At 33.7% G+C, this 25,047-nt stretch overlaps 1 protein-coding gene across 2 annotated transcripts; it reads right to left on the reverse strand.

The window, feature by feature from the left end:
* Window positions 1-1,110: 1,110 nt before the first annotated feature.
* Window positions 1,111-24,461, reverse strand: LOC134266102 (uncharacterized). 2 transcript variants are annotated; one of them, XM_062748335.1, is made up of 3 exons: window positions 24,098-24,461; window positions 3,134-3,451; window positions 1,111-1,650 (listed from the first exon to the last, which is right to left on the reverse strand). In XM_062748335.1, exons 1-3 carry the CDS (start codon window positions 24,456-24,458, stop codon window positions 1,232-1,234), a joined length of 1,098 nt encoding a protein of 365 aa, XP_062604319.1. In that variant the 5' UTR covers window positions 24,459-24,461; the 3' UTR covers window positions 1,111-1,231. The 2 variants fall into 2 exon arrangements, with proteins under 2 accessions (XP_062604319.1, XP_062604320.1); XM_062748336.1 differs by lacking the exon at window positions 24,098-24,461 and adding an exon at window positions 5,978-6,583.
* Window positions 24,462-25,047: the final 586 nt, after the last annotated feature.

A 25,047-nucleotide genomic window follows, 5' to 3' on the forward strand; every position in this document is an offset into this window, starting at 1 on the left:
TTTTTCGAACAACAAAATGAACTACAGAAAAACTATTGTCTCTCTTAAAAATTGGATTCCGTATCGGTATTTTAGAAAAGTTTTTACATTAAAGGTATACAATTTTTTATTATTATTTCAGTGCTTCATACTTTTGTTTAATATCCGAAAACAAGCTATGATTTAAACTTTCGCCGAGAATTTTAACTTTTACTGCTTTATTGCTTGGGAATTAACCTCCGTAACGTGAACTTCTGTAAATATATTTTTACCAAAATTTTGATTTAATTTCATGCGAAACTTAATGAATTGTATTTTTGCGTTCTATATTGAACATCAGTAACAAACAAATAAAAATATTGAGCGTTATTTAAAAAAATAATGAGACGTGATCTAACAACTAATTTCCGTAACCTTAAAATCAATGTAATATAAACAATCCTGGTAAATATTTCACGATGCCAGATTTGTGTGCACTTAATTTTTATTCAAGTTCGCTGATATGTCCTTTTATTTTAAGAATTATAATGTTCATTTTGTTTTTTTGACAACTATTCTTCTTTTATATTTTATATCTTGAATTTGTCCATTTAGAAAAGAAAAAGAAAAAATGGGGGTCTATGATATAAATTTTAAGATATTTCTTCAGCGTGTACAATAAAAAATTGAAATCTAAATTAAACCCTTCTGTAAATATATTGAAAGGGAAAAAAATGATTATTATTTTCTTAAATAAGACCTTCTTTGGCAAAAATATATTTCCTGACTTAATCAGATTTTTTGTACAGTAGTGTAGAATCCAATTTTAATGCAAAGAATTAAATATAATGCAGAGTTTTAGAAATAAAGATCCTGGGGGAAATCAGCTCAAAAGCTTAGGATTGAATCGCAAGAACGGCCATATAATGTGATCATTTATCAAATTATTCCTTGAAATTGCATGGTATGTTATGAACGCTATTCAAATTTCATCGATGACATTAAAGTTATTTTTTTTTTAATTTCAATCCACTTATTAATCCTTAAGTACACTTTTTAAAAACCTCAACAATGTATTTTTCTGTATCGCTGAAAGAACCAAAGGGGTTCAATGGCATTTGCTCATGCAGATGTCCACATTTACAGAAAATATAACAATTCGTGCAATTGAATAAAAGATCTGTGCAAACTTTGTCAAGAACCTAATGACCAAAGTGTTATAAATTGTTATAACATACATCAGGGGCAGATCCAGGGTGGATGGGAAGCCAGCTTAAGGAAATGGGATCAGACTTGCATTTAGAGCATTCAGCACAGCAATTATAGGGGTGACAACTCTTTTATTTTTTCCACACTCTCCAACTAGCATTCCAACACAATCTAATCTGCCAATATAATCCTCCCGAACCTGAAAAACAAAAGACCCAGAATCACCGGGGGCAGAAAAGTTCTCACCAAGTATTACTAACTGATTTTCGTATATTTCATTTTGAAGGTCTCTCCTACTCTCCCTGGGTCTGCCATCTCTAAGTCTTCCTCTGAATAAATTTAATTCGAGATGTCCCATTGTCAATCCTGTAGTTGTGCCACATTTCAAATACTTGTTTGACATATTGAGTGCCCGATCTTCGATCTTCCTAAGGTCAAGAGGAGCTCCACCTATGTACCGAGGAAACGTAGCTCTTGAGAACCCTTTGAATAAATAAAGAAATTAATGTTCTTTGTCACAAATAAAAAAAATAATCACTTTCTTGCCAACTGTGTTCTCAGATATCCATATGTCATTATATCTTATAATATCCCTGTAGACATGTATGCCTTCACAAATGTTGGATCGGGGAAAAAGTTAGTAATATCTAAGTGCTACAGAAAGGTAAACATTAAGGATAAAAATTATATAACAAAGAAAGTCAATATCAACCAAACTTGATCCAAGGTATCTATGGATAAATGGAATTCAAATTGTTCAATTGAAAGGCCATACCCTTTTCAAAGGGGAGATAATATAAATCAGTAATCTTTAGACATCTTTCAAAAGTTCGTCATCTAATGAGCCACTGGGCCAGGAAAAAGAAAGCATAAGTGGAAACATCATCAGGCAGTGTGGATTCAAATTGTTTAAAACGTGCCCCTCACCCACAATGGGCGTTCAAAGTTTACATTGTTCATGTTTATATGGAATATATAGGAAAATTTTCTGAAGAATGGCAAAGGTATGATGGTTAATATTTATATGGAAGCATCTTGAAGTAGTGTAAATTCAAGTTCAAATCATGACCTCGGATATTGGGAGGGGCAACAATGGATAATCAAAGTTTTGAAAAGAAATATATAGGAAAATCTTTTAAAGATTTTTTTGTGTGTTTGTTGCTTGATTTCCCTTTCGATATTTGTTCACTCTTATGGACACCATCACTTGCTTTTGGAGAGCTGCAAATTTTGACCTACGCTAGGTACTCACAGCCCTTGGGCAGCAGGGGATCTTTTTCATGTCATCAGCTACTGCAACGCGGGACTTTGGTGTATGCGGTCTCATCAGAGAGGCTGGTCCCATACTTGAAGTCAAAACCCCGAGGTAAGGATTAACTCCTTACTCTGCGACTCTAGAGCAGACGGTCGTACCATTGTGCCAAGCGACATCTTCTGAAGAGCAGCAAAAAGACTAATAATATATTTGGAAGCATCTGCAAATTTGTTCAAATCATTATTCCCCAGATTTAGCTAAAAGATGGGGCCATGGTGAGCCACATAGGAATTTATGGAGAATTTTTTTTCTTCAAGAACAGCGAAGCCATCATTAATCATATGCTTATATGGAAGTACTCTTGGGTAGAGTAGATTCAAGTTTGTTAAAATAATGACACCTTGCGTAGGGTTGGACTACGATAGACAATCAAGGTTTTCCATTGGAATTCATATGTTAAACCTTTTTAATATTTTATTGAATTCAACGATCATTATCTGGCAGCCTTATCTGGCGGCAGCCAAAAAATTATTTGGTGGTCGCCAGTTATTTTTGTGATGGGCACCAGATAAAATATTTTTCTACCTGGTACCTACCGGCTTCCATGATAAATGCAATGAATTCGTTTTAACAAATTAGACAGTTTGTTATATGAATTTAAAAAAAGATTGGTTGCCGTTGATTATAACTAATTATCTGATAATAGCTCACCATAGTTTTTCAATCTTGCCGTTTTCAGGTCTGCAAAAAACAACTGTTCTGGACACCTCTCTGTCAATTTGACAAGTGTTGCATCGACTGTAATATTTTCATCATTAATGTTAGAAAATGAGGAAACAGATCGTACAGTTTTACCACATTCTTGCGATCCTTCTTGTAAATGGGAAGGCTGTACCACGGTTATTGGAGCTTTGGGAAGTTCGGGCGTCTCCATTTCATTAGTGCCGTAGAAATTATGAGCACATGTTATAAACGCAACCTCCTCATTGGATTTAACAAATCCACCAAGAGTTCCTTCTGTTTGTCCGCCTGAAATTTTTTAATGTATTGAAAGTAGAATGTTCTGTATGTTTCTAACAGCAACACCTTTTAAACAAGAAGTCAGTTAACTCACAATATGATTTCCATATAAATGCAAGATTTGGAGATAGGAACAGAATTCAATATCAAAGTCCATGAAGCAATACAAAATAGGAGCAGAGCGGACACGGACCTCCAAAATATCAGAGGTGGGATCAGATGCCATTGAGGAGTGAGCATCCCCTGCCGACTGGTTACACTTGCCATGTGCTCCTTGTCATGATCGAGAAATAATGGAATAATTCGTTGTGAATTCAGTGTATAAATAATGTATGCAATGGCAAAGTTCATTGTTCTGCTATAAGAAAGCCAGGATATTTGTCCGAATAAAACAAAGCAAAATATGGACAATGGCACAGTGTAATACGAATTATGTGAGATTTATAAATTCATTTGTGGCATAGGAGGATTTGCAGTTAAAACATAGGTACAGCAGAAGATGTTTAGAAAGAATGGCGATATCAAAGTTTTGCTACGGGGAACCTGAAATGCGTGTCCAATCTCCTTGTAGCAAAGATTCTACGAAAGAATCGTTAAATTTTATTCAAAAGTACAGGTATAAAGATAACCAATGTACTTTTAAAAAAGTGTCAAGGACTAACCATAAGAAATCTGAAATATATGTTCGATCAAAAAGTAAAATAAAGGGTGCTTCATATACACTTTCTGAAAGAGCTTCTGTGAAAGTCTCATTTAATTTTATTCAGTGCTATTAGAAGAGTTGCTGATATGAGAAGGGTATCACAAAGATTAACAGACGGACGATTGGACAGATGGATGGACATACGGACGACATTATCATCACTATACTCCCCCCTCTTTTCATACAGGGACATAAATGTCGTCTTTAAAAATATATAAATATAAAGCAATGAAATAAAATGATAAATCATGACTTTTCTCAAATTCAGAGCAAACGCAAAGCCAAAGGTAAATTAAATTGTGGTAGGCATAAAAGGTCTTGTCAACAGAAATGAAATAGATCTTATTGCAACGCAAACCCTTGAAAATGCGTCCTCCCCCAAGCGTTTCCTACTCCCTTTGAGGCGTCTTTCCCTAAAAGATTCATTCAATTGAGCGAAGTATCTGTTTTTATAAACTTTAATTAATAACGTATTTTCAAAGTTTTTTGGATTATAACAATGCACGATTAGTACATTTAGCATAAGCAAACCAGATTAAAATCCATGCGCATGCAGTTAAATCCAGAAACTACAACATACCTGTACGTCTCATATATTGGCATAAAAAGTACCTTTTTAGATTTCAAAGATTGCACTGAAAACGTAGAGAGATACAGCAACATTAATATTAATCAATAAGAAATCAGAACACCGTGCAATTATTATTTTGTTTATCGACTGTCTTGTCATGGTTATTTAAAATTGAGAGTTTAGAACACTATTTCTCGTACAGTTTTGATCTGATTTCAAATCGACATGAAGTAGAAGTAGACAATATAAGAAAGATAACTCTGTACAGCCAGTTCTGACTTTGACAAACAGCGTTTCCATAATAATATATTAATACTATATAATAATAGAATTGTCTTAAAATTCTTTCAAAATGCTACTCATCAAATTATTTTGTTGTGATTTTAATAAGTCTTGATTTTCAAATAGGCTATACGAAGATGCAAAATTATTTATATTTGTTTTTTTATTTAAAAAAATATTCTGAAAATCTGAAACCCATTGCAAATTCACAGGACACCAGCAATCGTCTTTTAAAAGTTGATTGGCTTCTGCATAAAATGTAACTGGAGTTTTTGGAAATAGGTTTATAAATGAAAGCCTCATTTCCAATCCTCTTTTGATACTGAAGGTAAAAATGAAAATTTAAAACCTTATTTCACATCAAAGGACACCACTTATTATCTTCCAAAAGTCTATTGAGTAAAAGTTTTAAAACATACAAGGAACCAGATGTTTGTTGCAAAAAATTGTCATTATTGACTCTCATTCCACCCCCCTTCCCCCCTCAAGTCAAATTGAAATTTCAAGACTTTATTGCACATCTACATAACACTATCTTTTATATTCCAAAAGATTAATTTGTTACTGTTTAGATTGAAAGAGGAGTTTGGAGAATGTGACAGGAGGATGGATGGATGGAACAGAGAAAAAACAATTCACCCCAATTTTCTATAGATATTACGGTTATAAAAAATTCTGATTAAGATCAATTACATATTTTAGGAAAGTGTTTTTAAAACTATAAGAATTTATTAATCAATTACAATAAAATCCTTCTATGCATTCAAAGGCGATATTAATATTTAATTTGAATACTTTAGTAAAAAGTAGAATCGAAAGTTAGCTTGCGTTTTTCCTACTAAACTTGTTTATCAACTCAAAAATAGTTCTTTCTAAACATTATTGATTTTCATTGCCAAAAATTTCAGTTATGTTAACTTCTGGAAGACTCACGAAAAACGAAATTAAATTAGAATAAAGGGATAAAAAATTGTCTAACCTTTCTTTCCAATGCTAGCACCCATTCTCAATGGATTAAGTAAATCTTTAGAAACGGCACAGACATCTTCATTGAAATTGCAATCCAGATGAAAAAAACCCTCTCTACATCTGTTTTGATCTCATGTATTTTGGAAGGAAACTTCGGTTCATTGATAGGCACTATGCCTTTGCAAGAACAGTATAAAACGACACAAGGTTCTTTAACTATTTTTCCTTTTTGTATTCTATACGTTGAAGCCATTATCATTTCTAAGTTTGAATGCTTTTTCAGCAAATCTTTTGATTTTTCTTCCAGGTATTTTTCGATTTTTTTTAATTCGTCAATCTGCTGTTCTTGGAGATATTGTTCCTCCTCCAATTCTACACATACTTCATTTGATTCTTCTTTCCAATCCTTCCAAATAACCGCGATGTCTTCTTCATCATTCTTAAATGTTGTTTCCTTTTCGATATCTTTCATTTTGTCAATAACAGCAACAATTACTTCATCACCATCTTTAATTTTTTCAATAGGAATGTCCGCTTTTCCATAATAAAAATGTACAAGGTTTTTTTCTTTGTATTTATTGCTAAACCATTTTTCAAATTCGCATAGAAGATCGTTTTTATCATCCAGTGTCCTGAAAAAAAAATTATAATAAAAACTGCTAGCTCTTTTAAAACATGTAATTGCTATGGTAAAAACCAAATTAATTGACAAAATATGAATTTTCAAGCGAGCTTTATTTTTAAACTGCATGGCACGGTAAACAATGCGCTAAGTCACAAATACTGTTATTAAAAAACAAGCATTCTGAGTGTATTGCTTTAGCAATACATATCCCCTATCAGGTTCCCTTTTTCTCTCTTAAGATTGTCAATTTATTAGAGTCCGTGTATGAAAAATTAATTACTTAAATATGGACATTTCAGTTATTACTTGAATATGAATGAAATGTCTCGGATCTGCCTTACAAAGAAAGACTCCTGACGTCTTTCAATGTCATTTGACACACACAAATTCTTTGATCAGAACAGATTATTTTGCATGGTTGAACAACAATTGTATACTAAAGAAATCAAACTTGATTTATATTTGTCATTATAAAGGTATCCAGCAAGTTTCAAATCATGATCTTTGCTTTAGACAATGCCCAACATGTGTGCTTTTTGTCTTCGCACTTCAGTCAGGTCAGAGTTTGTCAATCTGGATTGAATGAAACATTTACCCCATACTTACAAAAAAATTAAAAGTTTATGGTAATTATGACACTCTGTTTTATAAATATTGTATTATATATGAATGTAATTTTTTTTATTTAAATTGTTTTAACTCCGCAGAAACGCACAACGACTTCAAATTTTCATATCAAATAACCGACCGCCTTCTTGCGGCCCGTGATGATGGGACTTTTTAACCATACACAGAAACGTAATCGTAGTCATGGGCATGGCCTTTACCAAAAATACTATAGTTAACTATAGTTTAATATAAGTAACTATAGTTAACCATTGTTATAACTTTGACACTTTGAAAACTTTAATTAACTGTAGTGATAACTTTGATACTTTGAAAAACTTTGACGAAAACTTTGATACTTTGAAAAACTTTGGCGAAAACTTTGACACATTGAAAAACTTTGGCAAAAACTTTGACACTTTAAAAAACTTTGGCGAAAACTTTGACACTTCAAAAAAAACTTTGGCAAAAACTTTGACACTTTGATTTACTATCGTTAACTATAGTAAACTATAGTTAATTTTTTTTCTAGGGCGGTCGTTAAATAAACCTGCAATGCACAACGTCTCTTTTGATTAATTTCTACCTTATGTAAATCAACAGTTAGGTCTACATTATATTCGCACCAAACTTAAGTCTGTCCCTTTGAAACTTTTAAATAGTCTTCTTGAATGGCCAAGAAAAGTACTTTTTTTATTCCTCTACACCGGAAAATAGGCTCGGATTTGTGATTATGGATATTGCAAATCATGGGCTTTTAACCCTACACGTTCTACGGAAGAAATGGAACTAAACAATCCGTCTCTTCCTTAAACTTCAATACGTCAAAAATGGAATTGATCGACTCTGTTCATATAAGTAATATTCTCAATCACAAAAGGGTCCAGTCTTGCATTCCACTATATTTCAAGTTAAAGACTATACCTTGTATATCCTACAAATATACATCGATCATTGCTTCCAAACTTTTCAATTACAAAACAACTTAACATGGCCTGGATATGAGTATCTTAAACACATTCCTCCATTGTGTTCATGTTCTTCTTTGCCCTATAACTATAGTCCTACTGGACACGTTATTACAGGTGACGTACTTATAGATAATGATGAGGACCTTATATCACTTATTTTAAAAGGTTATAAGTATATGGAACCCGAATCCTTCCATTGGCGTCAAAATTTTCATAAATATTATAGATTCTGTTGAAAATCACGCCATACGATGGACCAGATATAAAAAAGAAGTTAACACCTTGACAAAATGGATTAAATGTATCAGATCCAAGTTAAAGTCGCGTATTAAAAGATTTAGGGGCAATATAAAAATCATTTCTTCTTCTGTGTACAAAAATCATGAAGTGAAAAAAAGAATAAGATAGGTTACATGATCAGTACGTACTGCTCCCTGCCGATAAATCAAGTAACAACATTTTCGTCGATTGTAAGGCTCATTATATTAGTTGTATTTTAGATCAAATTGAATTTAATTCTACAAGTGATAATCCTACTTATACTCATACTTCCCATTCAAAAAAAGAAACTTCTTCAAAATCATACGTCAGTTTTTAATATTCTAAAATTCCACAGAGCCAAAATGAATTTAACTCACCTATATATAGGATTCAAAAACTTCATAAAAATCCTTAACAAAGATACATTGCGGGTTCCAGTAAATGTTCAACTAAGCCTCTTTCGTTACTCCTCACTCTTTACTCCTCACTAAGATATTGAGTGAGGGAAAAAACTTTACAAATCTTATGCAACAATATATTCAAGAAGTGGTTTGAATCAGATGTGGATACTCAAAATTTCCAAAAAACTTTTGGATAATTTGAAATCACAAGATTTTACCAAACTCAAAAAAAAACCTGGTCATTGGTCATCTGCAAAATTATTTTGTTAAAACATATTCTGATTGCATCCACAAGTACTCTGAAGTTGACATAAACGAGATGCTCGAGTTTCTGATTGACAATATCTATATGGTTTTTGGAGACCAGGTATTCCAACAATCTATTGGAATTTCCATTGATACCAATTGCGCTCCGTTATTTGCATACTTTTTTTTATATTCATGTGAAGCAGAATTTGTGCAGAATCTTATGCGTGAAAAGAAGATACATGTAACATTTAACGTGGCCTTCAACTCATCATTTAGATATATCGAAGACGCATTGTCAATTAACAATGGTAATTTCCATTCCTACGTCGATACAATATATCCTGGTGAGCTTGAGATAAAAGATACCACATAGTCTGACACATCTGTTTCATATTGGATATTTTACTTGAATAAGGAGTAAATGGTAATCTTACAACCAAGCTGTATCATAAACATGAATACTTTATCTTTTCTATCCCTAACTTCCATTACTTATGCAACAATGTGCCTTCATCAGCTGTGTACGGAATATATATATCGCAATCAATTCGATACGCAAGAACATGTTCTACGTATGAACAATTTCTACAACGGTAAATTACTGACGAGCAAGTTGATGAAACAAGAATATCAGCAATTTCGTTTAAAGTCATCATTTTGTAAATTCTGTGGTCGATACAATAACCTTGTCAGAAAATACATTTTATCACTGAGTCACATTCTGACTGAAGTTTTTCATACTAAATGTTAGTCAATTATTTATACACTGAATTGACGACGGATGACAAGGAGCACACGGCGAGTGTGACCGGTCGGCAGGAGATGCCCACTCCTCTATGGCACTTGATCCCACCTCTGATGTTTCAGAGGTCCGTGTTTGCTCTGCTGCTATTTTGTATTGTTTTTTGGACTTTGATATTAAATACTGTTCGTTATCTTTATATCCTCCTTGTTAAAATTTAATTTTTTTCACCATAAGAAAAATATTTGGGGGATATTTACCATCAAAGCGTCTTTTTTGAAGGCATTTACAGTATCTTGGTTTCTTATACGTGGGGATCCGGGTTAGAATAGGTTCTCAGTATCCCCTTGCTTGTCGTTAAAGGTGGTCCTGCGGATGAGACCGTATAAACCGAGGCTCGGCCCTGTCAAAGCAGGTGTGGCACGATAAAGATCCCTCCCTGCTCAAAGGCCGTAAGTGCCGAACATAGGCCTAAATTTGCAGTCCTTCACCGGCAATGGTGACGTCTCCATATCAGTGAAATATTCTGGAGAGGGACGTTATACAGTATACAATCAATCAATCAATCTTATCTAGGTATAGGCATAGCATTCCATGTTAATATTGTAGATGAAAGGAGTGATTTTTTTTTTAAATCAAGTTCGGCTTAACTTTTTCTTTTCCCCTCTATTAGCAAGTGCTTTCCATCCTGTTTCATAATATAGAGACTTACGGGGAGCATAGATAGGAAGGCCAGTAATGATACGTGCAACCTTTAATTACAATTTCTCCAGCCTATCAAAGTCAGCTGCGGAAATATTATCCCATACTTCTGATATAAATTTTAATAGTGGCCTAAAAATATTATATACATATTTGTAAAAAGGTCAAGATTTAAGGTTTCAGTAATATGTCCATAAGATGACTCAGCCTTTGTGTAGGAGCATTTGGTCCACCTACGATAGGTCTAAATGTGATATCTTCCGGGTCGTCAAATGTAACATATGCAGTTTTGTATTTTAATCGCTTCCTTTATTGTCTGTGTATCTTAGGAAGTCCATAAATGGCACTTTCTCTGAAATCAAAATTTATTAAGAAGCCCTCTTCTTTGTCTGTTAAACAACTTCTACACTAATATTACTACTGAACTTGGTGTCAAGGCGCTCGAATACTGCATTGATAAATATACACAAAAAAATAATGATTGTTTCAGCAAAGACTTCATCTTAGAGGCTAGTAAGATAGTATTGCAAAATAATACTTTCTACTTTAACGACAAGCATTATGCACAAAAGAAAGGAACAGCAATGGGAACGAAAATGGCCCCTACTCATGCCACCCTTACAATAGGATATCGAGAAGAAAAGATGCATGAAAGAACAAGTCGGTACTATGACCAACAAACTACAGAAAATATAAAAAAAAAACAATTGGAAAAGATACCTCGATGATAGTTTTATAATTTTGAATTACAGAAATGCGAATCTAGCAGCTTTCCTAAATATTATGAATGATGTAGATCCTGACATCAACTTCACAATGGAAGAAAGTTTACAAAGTATTCCAATTTTGGACGTCCTAATTAAAAAAAGATTGAGAATGTCTTTCGACAGACATATACTACAACCCGACGGACACCCATCAATATCTTCATTTCAGTGCCTGTCATCCTAGCTATACGAAACGCTAGATCCCGTACAATTTAGCAAGAAGAGTCTGCACAATAGTTAGCTACGAGAAAACAAGAGATGAACGTCTAAATGAATTGAAAAAAATATTTACTTGAACACTTTTATCCTCCCGGAAGCATTGATTGGATAAAAAAGGCCACAGAAATCGACAGAGAAACACATATTAACTCCTCAAAAAGTGAAAACCCAGATACCTCAATATTACACTTGTAACTACCTAAAATCCGAAGAACAGGAATATTAACCCTACAATGCGTCACGTCAACAACCTTCTACGGACGGATGAGAAAAAATCCAAAGTGCTGAAAAAATATAAATTCATCAATAGTAAAAGGCAACCAAAAATCTCCGGAGAATATTGTGCAAATCATTAGTTCAACAACGGAATTCATACATGGTCAATACATGCTCCGATTCACGTTGTGGAACTTGCCGACATATCAAAGAGGGAAGTACTTTTACGCTCGGAAATAAGAAATTTACCGTAAATGCATATATGACTTGTGCATCAAAAAACCTGATTTATTGTATAAAATGCGCTGGATGCGGATAATTATACATAGGAGAAACCGGGGCCGCCCTTCGCACTCGTATACGTATACACAGACAACATACCAAACAACCCGAGTACAGAAAAATAAAACTCAGTGAACATCTTGTTGTTTGTCGACAGGGGCAATTCACAGTTTATCCCTTTTATAAACTCAAAACAGAGAACATTTTAGAAAGCCGGGAAAAAGAAAAACATTTTATCAGGATTTTTAAACCATCCTTAAATAGTTTAATGTAGGCTGTCTCATGACTTAATTATTCATTACGCTATGAATTATGTTATCTTATAATTGTTTCATCTATAAGCATTGTGACGTCATTGAATTGTTGTTGACGTTATCAACAAATATATACATTCCGTGTATTTTTCCTTATGAAAATCATTAGAAATCCCCGACATTCAAATTTCTATAACACACGCGAAACCTTGTCACCGAGCGTTAGAATACACAGTGGGAACTATATGCATTTTCCATAATTGGGAACAGCAAAATGTACAATGTTTTGACTCAATTTAATTTAAAACTATAATCCTGTTAAATTAACGTAAAAATAATACAAATGTGCATTTAAAATTAATGTGTGTCTTTTTTTCCTCGCAATGTTTGTTTGCGTTATTTAACTTTGCAACGTCATCTGACGTCACAAACGGCTCTTACGTCTATTAACCGCGTCAGTTTCAGTTTCAAAGAATGCTAAATTCACATTAAAAATTACCGAAGTAAGCAATTATGAAGAAGGAAAATTAGAGAATGTAAATATAAGCATTGAATTCATATTTTTGGCTGTCTTCAGTCCTATAACGTACCTGGCCGTGCCGACAAATTTATCATTCCGAGCTAACGCCCGATATTCAATTTGTCGGCACAGCCAGGTGTGTTATAGGACCGAAGACTGCCACAAATATTAATTCAATGCTTAAGTAACGTTATTACGTTTTTGAATTGCTTTGTGAAACGTCTGAAGAAATAATAAAGAAAGCGCTTACGTTTTACTCACATTGTAGCCTTGTCATTTTTTCTAATATTAATTAAGGGACAATGTGCTATTTCTATATATATATATATATATATATATATATATATATATATATATATATATATATATATATATATATATAAACAGTTATTTGTCTGATTTAGCGAAGATACCGGTATTCTCACTTAAAAATCTTAATACTATCTGATGTTCCTAATCAACCCCTCACCCCCCCCCCTCCCCCCCCCCAAAAAAAAAATCACTATAAAATACTATGGGTTTTTTTCAAAATAATAAAATAAAAATTATCCTTGTTATGTTTCCATAAGTAAAATTACAATATAGTTTCAGGCCTAGTGGCTCTTAACAAGAAGATTTAAAAATATTTTTGTATGTATGTCAATGTAAAGATCTCATCCCCTATGGTGGTTATAAATCAAAGAAGGAGGGCATGATTCCCTTTATATTTTACACTTCCTCTGAAATCATTTAAACAATTGTGAATTTCATTGTCCCTACCCCCCCTCCCCTGGGGCCTGAGGGGTGGGGCAAAAACTACTAAGATAAGTGCGATCTTTAAAAATCTTCTTTTTACTCCTGGATATGAAGCAGTCAAACTGTTGGTATGATTCTAATCAGCATTGAGTCTTCTTTCAAAATTGTGCAATCCATGGCCCCAGGATCTGGGGTTCTAGTGCTAGGGCGGGACTACATAGATAATATGGTGAAAATGCATTATTTCTTTGAAATTCTTCTTTTCTGCTGCTTGGCATTAAATAAACTAACCAAGTGCAAAGTGCAAAGTTGAGTTGAAAATGACTTCCTCATCCAAAATTGTGAATTTCATGGCCCCAGGATCAGGGGTTCTAGTGCTAGTGCAGGGCTATATAGAAAATATTGTGAAAATGCATTATTTCTTTTAAATTCTTTTTTTCTGTTTGTGGGCATTAAATAAACTAACCAAATGCATACTTTTGTTGAATAAGGCTGCCTATTTTAGAATTGTGAATCTAATGACCCCAGGGTCAGGGATTCTAGTGGCAGGGCGGGGCTATATAGATTATATAGTGAAAATCCATAAATTCTTTGAAATTCTTCTACTCTGTTCATGCGCATTAAATAAACTAACCAAGTGCATAGCTATGTTGAATAAGGCTGCCTCTTCCAAAATTATAAAATTCATGGCCCCACAGTCAGGAGTTCTAGTGAAAGGGTGGGGCTATAAAGATTATATAGTAAAAAATAAAATAAATAAATTATTTTTTTGAAAATCTTCTGCTCCTATGTATGAAATAAATTAACCAAGTACTTAGTTATGTTGAATAAGACTGCTTGAATAAGACTGCTTCTTCCAAAATTGTGAATTTTATGGCCTCTGGGTTGAGGGTTATGGTGTAAGGGCAGGGCTCTATTGATTATATAGTGAAATTGCATAAATTCTTTTAAAAAAAACATTTCTTCTGCACCTAGGTATTAAACCGATAAACTGTGTACATATTTATGAGGAAAAAAGATGCCTCTTTGAGATTTGTAAATTTCCGAGCCCCTAGGTCTGGGCTTCTTGTGTTAGGGTGGGGCTTTAATGTTTATATAGTGAAATGCAGGAATTCTTTGAAAATCTTTTCCTTTGTTCATAGGTATTACATGTATACCAATGAACATAGTACATATTTATGATGAAGAAAGCTGCTTCTTCCAAAAATAGTTAATTTCCTGGCCCCTTGGACAGATGTACTTGGGGAGGGAGGAGGTATAGTCTGTAAATAATTAAATACTGTGAAATCCGTATTTTGATATTAATCAACAAAATGATGAATTAAAATTTCCAAAATTTTGAAAGATGTGGTCCCAGGGTTAGTGTTTCCTTTGGAATGGGATGTACAACTGATAAAGTCGAAATGCATTTTCTCTTTGTTACTCTGATCTACCTCTGGGTATAGAGTTAACAAAGTGAGCATGCTGAGTGTATATTTATGATAAGCAACTGTGCCTCTTTCAAAATTGTGAATTTCATGGCCTCTGGATTAAACCTGCATCAAATTCAATTGTTGGAAAGTTGTTGTATGATACTCAGGTGACCTATAAAGCCCATGTGCTTTGTTTTTTATTGTACTTGTTTTCTACGTTTAAAGCACTTTAGGGTAATTACATACCGTATAACTTGTAATTTTAACTCCTGTAAATTTTAACGATTTTTGGTCAAAAAAAAATTGATTTAAATTTTTTCGCGTTAATTTTTTACAAATTGAACATGTCCGTAAAAATTAAAATCATTAGATGTTAAATTCCAGATCACTGATTGTAAGCTCTTTGAATGTGTTTACGTACAAAAAATGTTTCCGAAAACCCGATGTAAGAGAGAGAGAGAGAGAGAGAGAGAGAGAGTTATTAAATTGATATAACAATATAAACAATGCAACAAATTACATAATGTATTAAGGAAATTATCATTTACTTTTATATACACATACCCTGTACCCTTCATTTATTCATGTTTTATAAATCACATAGCTAGGCACACCAAGTAATCGTCTGGATTTACCGAAAACAAAGAGCGACAATTCGAACTATGATAATTAAAGTCAAAGTATACATGTATGTACAGTGTATCAAGACGTCGATGTTTTATTCAAAGCACATGAAAGAGAAGGAAGGGTCAAAGATTGAAAACACGGGTATAATTGGAAGACGTGTAATTTTTAAGTCATTATCAGAAATCATGCGTCTCGTAAAGAGTAACCAGGTAGGTCTAACTGATTAATTAATAGAAGATGTTTGTATTATTTTTACAAGTTAAGTGAGATTTACCTCTTTGATCACTATTGATGATTGACTTAAAAGTGTTTAAAATACCAACAGTACACTAAATATATAGCTTCCAAAGAGTAAGCTTAATGACATTAGCATCACTTTTACACATACGATGCTGAAAATTTACTCGAGCCGTTTTATAAATTATGTGGAATTTTATGTGTTTAAATTTTACGGATTTATAGAACTCGTAAAAATTAGTAAAAAATAGCAGCACGTAAAAAAATACCCGTTGTACGGTAATCATATACAGTGATATAGGGCGCTATAAAAAAGTAGAATAATAATGATATCAATTTAATGCACAGGAGCAGAAAAGAAGAATTTCAAAGAAATAATGCATATTCACTATATAACTAATTTAGCCCCTCCTGGCACTAGAACTCCTGACCCTGGGGTTCTGATAAAGGACTCAATGCTAATTACAAGCATACCAACAGTGTCCATGAGTAAGGAAGAAGATTTTTTAAAGATTTCACTAACTTAAGTGTTTTTCCCGACCCCCTGGCCACAGGGGGCAGGGACTATGAAATTTACAATCTTTGTTCCCCTTCTCCCATAGATTCTTTCTGCCAAAATTGGTTGAAATTGGTTCAGTGGTTTCAGAAAAGAGAATGTCACCGGATGTCAGTTCACGTGCATTTTCATAAAAATATGAAAAGGTTACGAAATTTGATAATAAAATCACAGCAAGAGTAACAGTAAATACATTATAAACATGCTTGAAAAGCCATATGAAGATATCAAATGTTGGATGTCCAGTAATTACATAAAATTGGGTTTTGGAATCATCATGTGCAATTGTCTGAAAACTCCAACTATGTTTCTTTACTCTTTTTGGATCTCTTTATATGTCTTTAGACACAAATGTAGTATTTTTTTTCTTTGACCGACGTATCAATCAAAAATTTGGACAGAAGGCACCATCAATGCGCTGGCGTTTTCGTTATTTACGTTACTAATGTAAACTTTGGCTTACAGTCCAGAAGCATTAATACGAATGCATTCAAAGCAGAATGCAGTTAATGTAAGAAGGCTTATAATTCAAATTTGAATATAGCTGTAGATCTGTAGCTCTCAGAAAAAAATATATATTGTCAGACCGGAGAGCTACAGTGCCTCCCATAGAAAAAAACTGTATATTTTGCGCACAAAAAAGTGAGATGTTTCTCGATTTATTTCTCCATGTTTTTAAAAATGTCATCTCAAACTATTTCTCACTGTGTGTTCCTAACATATTCTTTGACTTTTTCCACACAAAAAATTCCTTATAGTTGTTTTTAAAAGCCCTCCTGGCTTTGAAATTGAGATCATCGAAATTTTGCCAATTTATCCTGCCATTTTGGTTTGTAAGTTAAATCGGTCAAATGCACTTCCTACAGATGTAAACCATGAGAGTACTTGACAGAGGAATAAAGATTTTTTAATCTATTTATTTTGCAATTGAGATAAGAATTTGGAAGAATTAATCCAGAACCATGCGCACTTTTTGTGCGCAATTAATAAACATTTTTAAGTCACCTGAGTAAACACTCAGGTGACCTATTGCTTTCTGTTTTCGTCCGTCGTCGTTCGTCGTACGTCATACGTCGTACGTCGTTCGTAAACTTTTGAACATTTTCAGCTTCTTCTCTGCAACCACTGAACCAATTTCAACCAAATTTGGCACAAAGCATCTATGGGTGAAAGGGAACAAAAATTGTGAATTTCATGATCCCTGCCCCCCTGGGGCCTTAGGGGTGGGGCCAAAACCACTAAAATTAATGCAATCTTTGAAAATCTTCTTCTTTACTCCTGGATATCAAGCAGTAAAACTGTTTGCATGATTGTAATCAGCATTGAGTCCTCTACCAAAATTGTGAAATTCATGGCCCTGGGGTCAGGGGTTCTAGTGCTAGGGCAGGGCTAAATAAGTAGGTAGTGATAATGCATTATTTTTTGAAAATCTTCTTCTCTGCTCCTGGGTATTAAATAAACCAACTAAGTAGTTAGTTATGATAAGCAAGAGTGCTTCTACCAAAATTTAGAATTTTATGGTCCCAGGGTCAGGGGTTCTGGTGTTAGGGCGGGGCTCTCTTGATTATATACAGTGAAAATACATGATTTCTTTGAAAATCTTCTTCTCTACCCCTGGTAATTAAATAAACTAACTAAGCACATAATTATGATGAGCAAGAGTGCCTTTATCAAAATTGTGAATTTTATGGCCCCAGGGTCAGGGGTTCTGGTGGGGGGGGGGGGATTTATAGATTATATAGTAAAAGTACATGAATTCTTTGAAAATCTTCTTCTCTGCTCCTAGATATTAAATAAATTAACTAAGTGCATAGTTATGATGAGCATGAGTGCCATTATAAAAATTGTGAATTTTATGGCCCCAGGGTCAGGGGTTTTTGGTAGGGGCGGGGGGCTCTATAGATTATATTGTAAAAATACATGAATTCTTTGAAAATCTTCTTCTCTGCTCCTAGATATTAAATAAATCAACTAAGTGCATAGTTATGATGAGCATGAAAGCCTCTATCAAAATTGTGAATTTTATGGCACCATGGTCAAGGGTTCTGGTGGGGGGGGGGGGGGCTTTATAGATTATATACATGTAGTAAAAATACATGAATTCTTTGAAAATCTTTTTCTCTGCTCTTAGATATAAATAAATTAACTAAGTGCATAGTTATGATGAGCATGAGTGCCTCTACCAAAATTGTGAATTTTATGACCCCATGGCCAAGAGTTCTGGTGTTGGGGGGGTCTATTGATTATAATAGTGAAAATACACAAATTCTTGAATTCTTTGAAAATCTTCTTCTCTGCTCCTAGGTATTAAATAAACTAACGAAGTGCATAGTTAAGATGAGCAAGAGTGCTTTTACCAAAATTGTGAATTTTATGGTCCCAGGGTCAGGGGTTCTGGTGTTAGGGTGGGGCTCTATTGATTATATAGTAAAAATACATAAATTCTTTGAAATCTTCTTCTCTGCTCCTAGGTATTAAATAAACTAACTAAGTACATAGTTATGATGAGCAAGAGTGCCTCTACCAAAATGTGAATTTTATGGTCCCAGGGTCAGGGGTTCTTGTGTGTGGGGGAGGGGGGGGGGGCTCTATTGATTATATAGTGAATATACATTAAATCTTTGAAAATTTTCTTCTGTGTCTCTTGGTATGAAGCAGATGAACTACCTATATAGTTATGATGAGCAAGGGCCATAATCTTGCAAAATTTTGAATTTCAAGGCCCCAGGGTCAGGGGTGGAGGTGGGGCTCTACTTATAAACTGAAAATGAATTAATTGTTTGAAATCTGCTCCTTTGTATTTATAAAACATTTATTTATTTTTTGATAGGCAATTTAATAGTGCCTTTTTAAAAATTTGTGCAATGTGTGGACCTAGGGTCAGGGGTTTATTTCACAGTGTTGGGGGCATTACTGATTATTGCTGAATATTACTGATTAGTTGGAATGCATTTTTTCCCTAATTTGCGTATGGGTATTCAGTACCCCTGCGAGGTGATCATGAATAATTCATGAATTACCTTGAATTTTTCATGAATTTTATTCATGAAATGTTCATGAAACGTTCATGAAGATCCTATGAACTTATTATTGGGCATATTTAAATCAATAAACCAAGCTAAGCAACTGCTAAGTGTATTGTTATGATGATCAATGGTGCCTCTTTCAAAATTGTGAATGCCATATAGCATCTAGCTTAAAACATGAATCAAATTCAATAACTGGAAAGTTGTTGCAGAATGCTCAGGTGACCTATAAGGCCCGTGGGCCTCTTGTTTTTTCAAAGGGTGGCAATGTAGCTTTCCGGTCTATAAATATGTTTTTTTTTTCGGAGAGCTACAGATCTGCAGCTAATTTGATTACTAAGGAGATCAAAATTGATAAAATGAAATATTTCTTTTTTATCAAGTTCAGCTATGATAAACTGACTGAGCTTTAAAATCACTATCTAGCGCTATGTTTCGTATTTCACGAACCCTAGTTATCGTATAATGAGTACATTGTGTAAAAATGTTCAAAAGATTATTTTGACTAACACCTTTAGATAGCTTACCATGCTTTTGCAATCTTGCCGTTAACAGATCTGCAAATAACAGTTGATTTGGATGCCTTTCTGTCAATTTGACGAGTGTTGCCTCGACTGTAATTTTTTCTTCATTAACTAAGCACACAGATCTTAATGTCATACCACATTGTTGCGATCCTTCCCGTAAAATGGAAGGCTGCATCACTATTCGTTGATCTCTAAGAAGGTTGGGATTTTCCATTTCATTTGGGTGGTATAAAATATGAGCACAAGATATGAAGCAATCTTCTCCATTTGATGTAACAAATCCCCCAAGAGTTCCTTCTATCTGTACATCTGCAATTTATTTTCTTGAGTTAAAAAAAGTATTCTATTTGTTTCAAGGCTAACATAATCAATTCGGTTTAAAAATATCTTTTTGTAAGAAATCTAAACAATATAATTTTGTTTGATTAAATAACAATGTAAAACCTGCTAGTATTAAAGGCATTTTTGTGTATGATATATAACATTTGCACAAACATTGCAAAAACGAATAATTTTGTATATTATTCATCAACTGAAATAAATAATTTTTGAATGTAAACAAATAATTATTTAGTTAAAACTTAAATATTGCGAAAGGTTTTAATCAATAGTTTTATTTGTTGAAACCTCTGTACAAGGAGCATAGTTTTCCATTTTTTTTAATCGAAAACACGAAATATTATTAGTTATTCATGTTCAATCAAGGGTGTACGGGGGTTTACCCCGGGTTGTAAGGCTGAAAGGTGTATAGAATACGACCCTGTGTAAATCCACGTACACACTTGATTGAACTTGGAATAACAAATATATTTACTATGTACCCATAAAAATTCCTTCTAAGCACCAGAGTCTAATGAAATGTGTTTCAACTTACCGAAAAGATAACTTCGTACTTCATTTGGTTTTTATCATAGAGAAATTATGCATTGTGATAACGTTTTATGTACCCCGGCTCAAGTCGTGTGGATGGAAATTTCCCCCGACTTGTAATCAATCAAGGCTTCTGTTACAAGCGACATAGGAAATAACAAAGTATACCATTCCTTTTGTTGGTAGCAGACATAAGAGTGTTCCATAGACCGCTTGTGTCGCCTGCTTTATTATATCATTTAAGATTATATTTAAAAATTATATTAAAAAAATATAAAGTTTATAAATGAGATATATGGAGATAACGAAAATTATTCCAGATCAAATGTCCTAAAAACAATACAAAATATGACCAGAGCAAACACGGGATTCCAAAACATAAGAGATGGGATCAGGTGGCATGGAGAAGTGAGTATTCCCTCCCGACCGGTCACGCCCGCCGTTTGCTCCTTGTCCTGATCGGGAAAAACGGAAATTTTCGTCGTCAAGTCAGTGTATAAATAATGGACTAACAATAAGTATGAAAAACTTCAGTCAACATTTGACTCAACGATAAATTTTACTTGCTGACAAGATCATTAATATATAAATCATAAAATGATGACTTTAAACCAGCCTGCTAAAATGTTTGTTTCATCAACTTGTTTTTCAATAATTTACCTTTTTGCAGAAATTGTTCATACGTAGAGAATGCTCTTGCATATCTAATGAACTGAGATTTGTAAACTCTGTATACAGGTGATGAAGGTATATTGCTGCATAAGTTATGTGTCAAACTCTGTGGTATCCTTTATCTCAAGCTCACCAGGATATATCAAGATATATTGTACCGACGATGATGGAAATTACCATTGTTAATTGACATTACGCCGTCGATATATCTAAATTTCGAATTAAAGGCCACAGCAAGTGTTTTCTTCTTTTCATGAATAAGATTTTGCACAATTTCTGCTTCATATGAATACAAAAGAGGTCTGTTAATAACGGAATGCAATTTTTACCCATGGGAATTCCAATAGATTGTTGGAATACCGGGTCTCCAAAAACAGACTTGCCTCTAGCACTTTATATGTACCAAATTAACGATGAATTGTACTCTGTAACAAACTTTTCACGATAATTTTGTTTTGCACTTCTGTCGATGCGATTTTTTGCAACATTTAAGAAATATCATAAATGCCCATTATGTGAACAACAAATTCATGTGATGTTAAAGAAATGCTTATTACAATACCTGATTAAACTCTTATCACTGCAAATTCAAACATTAAGAATTACATACCGGTATTGAAATCAAAATCTAGCTCAAAAAAGTATATTTTTAATGCATTAATGCATTTAAGCCCTCGGACAATCTGATCAAAACTGTTTTACTCCAAAGCATCAAAAGACTCTAGATAAATAAACCAACCGGATTGTTTTGTTTAGTTCTTTGGAAAATAAATCAAAAGTCAAAGTTAAGTGGACTGTAATGCAAGAATATTTCAGTGCACATACAAAATTCATGTAGCATACTAGTAGCTTATTCTTTAATGTTTAAAAGATATGCTGTATATCTGTACAAATCCTTATTTTGAAAGTTAGGTCAAAGGTCTTCAGGTATCAAATTAAAGTATTCATTGTTTTATGCATAAACAAAGTGTCTAGCAATAGAGGAATAAATGCAACACAGGAGGATCAAAATATTTTATAGTTCTCAGGACATCAGGTGTGACAGACGGGTGGACAGAATCCAGGTAAAATAACCCCTACAAATGTCGCTCTGCTAAGCACATGAAGCAGGCCACACATTATAGATCAGGAATGTGATCCACACTTATTGTCCCATGAAGCATTCTTTTATTTAAACAATAATATACTGAAAGGATTAAGAAACGCATATTAAACTTTTGAGTTGAATTAAAACAATTATTTCAAATATGATTTTCAGCATTTTTATCATACATTTTAATTTATCTTTAACCAACAAGTTACCAAAATTATGTGCGAATTTGAGAGATAGTTCTTGAGATATTGATATCAATATGTCGACACCCCCAAAAATAAAACTACAAATTCTTATATCCCTTGCGCATCAGTAACAAACTTGATTTTCCTGTGCAATGAGTTCACCAGAGCATTTATCTTTTTCATTGGATTATTATTCAACCCTTCCGACGGTAGTCTTAATGGCTGAGATTAGCTGTATTATTCCAAAGTCAACGAATCCCCCCGCTCAATCGAATCCCGCAAATTTTCAATTTAGGATAGAATATACAGAACCCAGCAGGTTTGGTACTTGTGAATGTTAGTAAAAAATTATCGACACATATTAGCTACATTTTTCCAGTGTAAACATGCTAAAAAATATTACGCAAACTACGCGTACGTGCGCGTTTGAGAATAAAATCGACGTAAACTGGCCAAGCTCGCGGCCCAAATTAGAGCAGAGAGTTTTTGTCAGTTTAGGGTTAAAAAATGAGTATGTTTGTCTTCTGTATAAATATCAGTTTCGGTGATACTGCCTTGACAATAACCGAGGTGGCGTGATGAAAAGCCCAGTCTTGTTGTGACGTTGGTACGCGCCAACGTCACCGTCATGGTTGGTTGGTAACATTTTAAGTTCACTCTCTGACAACCAAAAACACTTTTATTTGGTTGAAAAGTTGAAAACAATCTGTACATCAGCATGTTTTTGCCTTTTTATTCACTTATGCAATATTGAATTCAATTACTAAACCCACAGTAGATTCTGTCAGCTATACCACGATTGCAAGAAATTTATACTGACTGCAAATATGCAAAAATGATGTCTATAAGTCTAATGCATAGTATGGTACTACAAAATTTTATTACAAAATTATCATCATTAACATGCACGTGTTTTTTAACTTTTTTTATTTCCCCTACGTGATGCCATACATTTCATGGTTGAGTAGTTTTGACTAGTGATTTTAGTGCAAGGTAATCAAAATACACATCTGACCAATTTTCAAAATTTTCGGTCACATAGTCAGAAAATTTTCCCATATCATGTTCCTGTGCGTTTCTTTTTCCTTTCAGTATATTTGATTACCGGTATTCAGTTTTTCTTTTACAAAATACATATGCTGTAATGAAAAACATCGTTGTGTTTTTTTTTTTTTTTTTTTTTTTTGCCGATTTTAGACTAAATATCAAGATTTATCAGCACAATTTATACAATGTAATCCATTTGTATCGTGGAATATCGACGTGCAAAAATATCGTTTATCTACATTGATGCAGCAAACATTACAACGTCTTATAAAAATAAAGATAAAACACGCATACAATCTGAAGAAAAATATACGGAAAGATATCTAACCTCCGTTTCCTATGCTTGCACCCATTCTCAATGGATTCAGTTGATCCTTAGAAACAGCACAAAATTCTTCATTAAAATTAGAAAGCAGATGAAAGAAACCTTCTCTAACATCTGTTTCAACACCATTTATATGGGTGGGAAATTTGGAATCATTGACAGGCACAATGCCTTTGCAAGAACAGTAAAGAACGATGCAAGGTGATTTCACAATTGTTCCTCTTTTTATTCGATACGTTGAAGCCACTATCATCTCTAGGTTTAAATGATCTTTGAACAACTTTTCTGATTCTTCTTTCAGATATTTTTCGATTTCCTCTAGCTTGTCAATATACTGATCTTGAAGCATCTCCTCCTCTTCCATTTCTAGAGACTCTTCCGTTGAATCATCTTTCCGATCTTTCCAAATCACCGAGACATTCTTGTTACCGTGCCGAAAAAACGATTCTTTTTCGATAACTACCATATTATCAATAACAGCAACAAGAACTTCATCGCCGTTTTGGATCTTTTCTGTAGGTGTATCTGCCCTCCCATAATAACAATAAGCAAGGTTTGTTTTCTCGTATTTTTCAGAAAACCATTTTTTGAAACTTTCTAGAATGTCCTCACCTGAAAAAAGACAAGGGATACTTAAATATAAACCATAACTTCTTCCTTTTTAAATCCCGGCCATGGTACATGTTCAAAATGTAATGAAATTGATTATTATTTATAAAGCACATTTTACAACATCTCTTAAACTAAAATAACTGCCCTAAGTGAAGAAATATTAATATAAAAAGCACAAAGAAATTCATTTTGATATGGATACGCACTTCCGCCCAAGCCCGGGGTTGAACTCTCAACCTTCGGAATCTGTCTCCTAGCAGTACAGGAACAGCGCGCTAGACCGCTCGGCTATTTATGGGTTAGTAAAAAAAAATTGCTTTCGATGCCGATGGAATTATCGC

This window comes from Saccostrea cucullata, unplaced genomic scaffold (assembly GCF_032062105.1).
Source record: "Saccostrea cucullata isolate Sc308-1 unplaced genomic scaffold, CSIRO_AGI_Scuc_v1 ctg2915, whole genome shotgun sequence".
Lineage (NCBI taxonomy): Eukaryota > Metazoa > Mollusca > Bivalvia > Ostreida > Ostreidae > Saccostrea > Saccostrea cuccullata.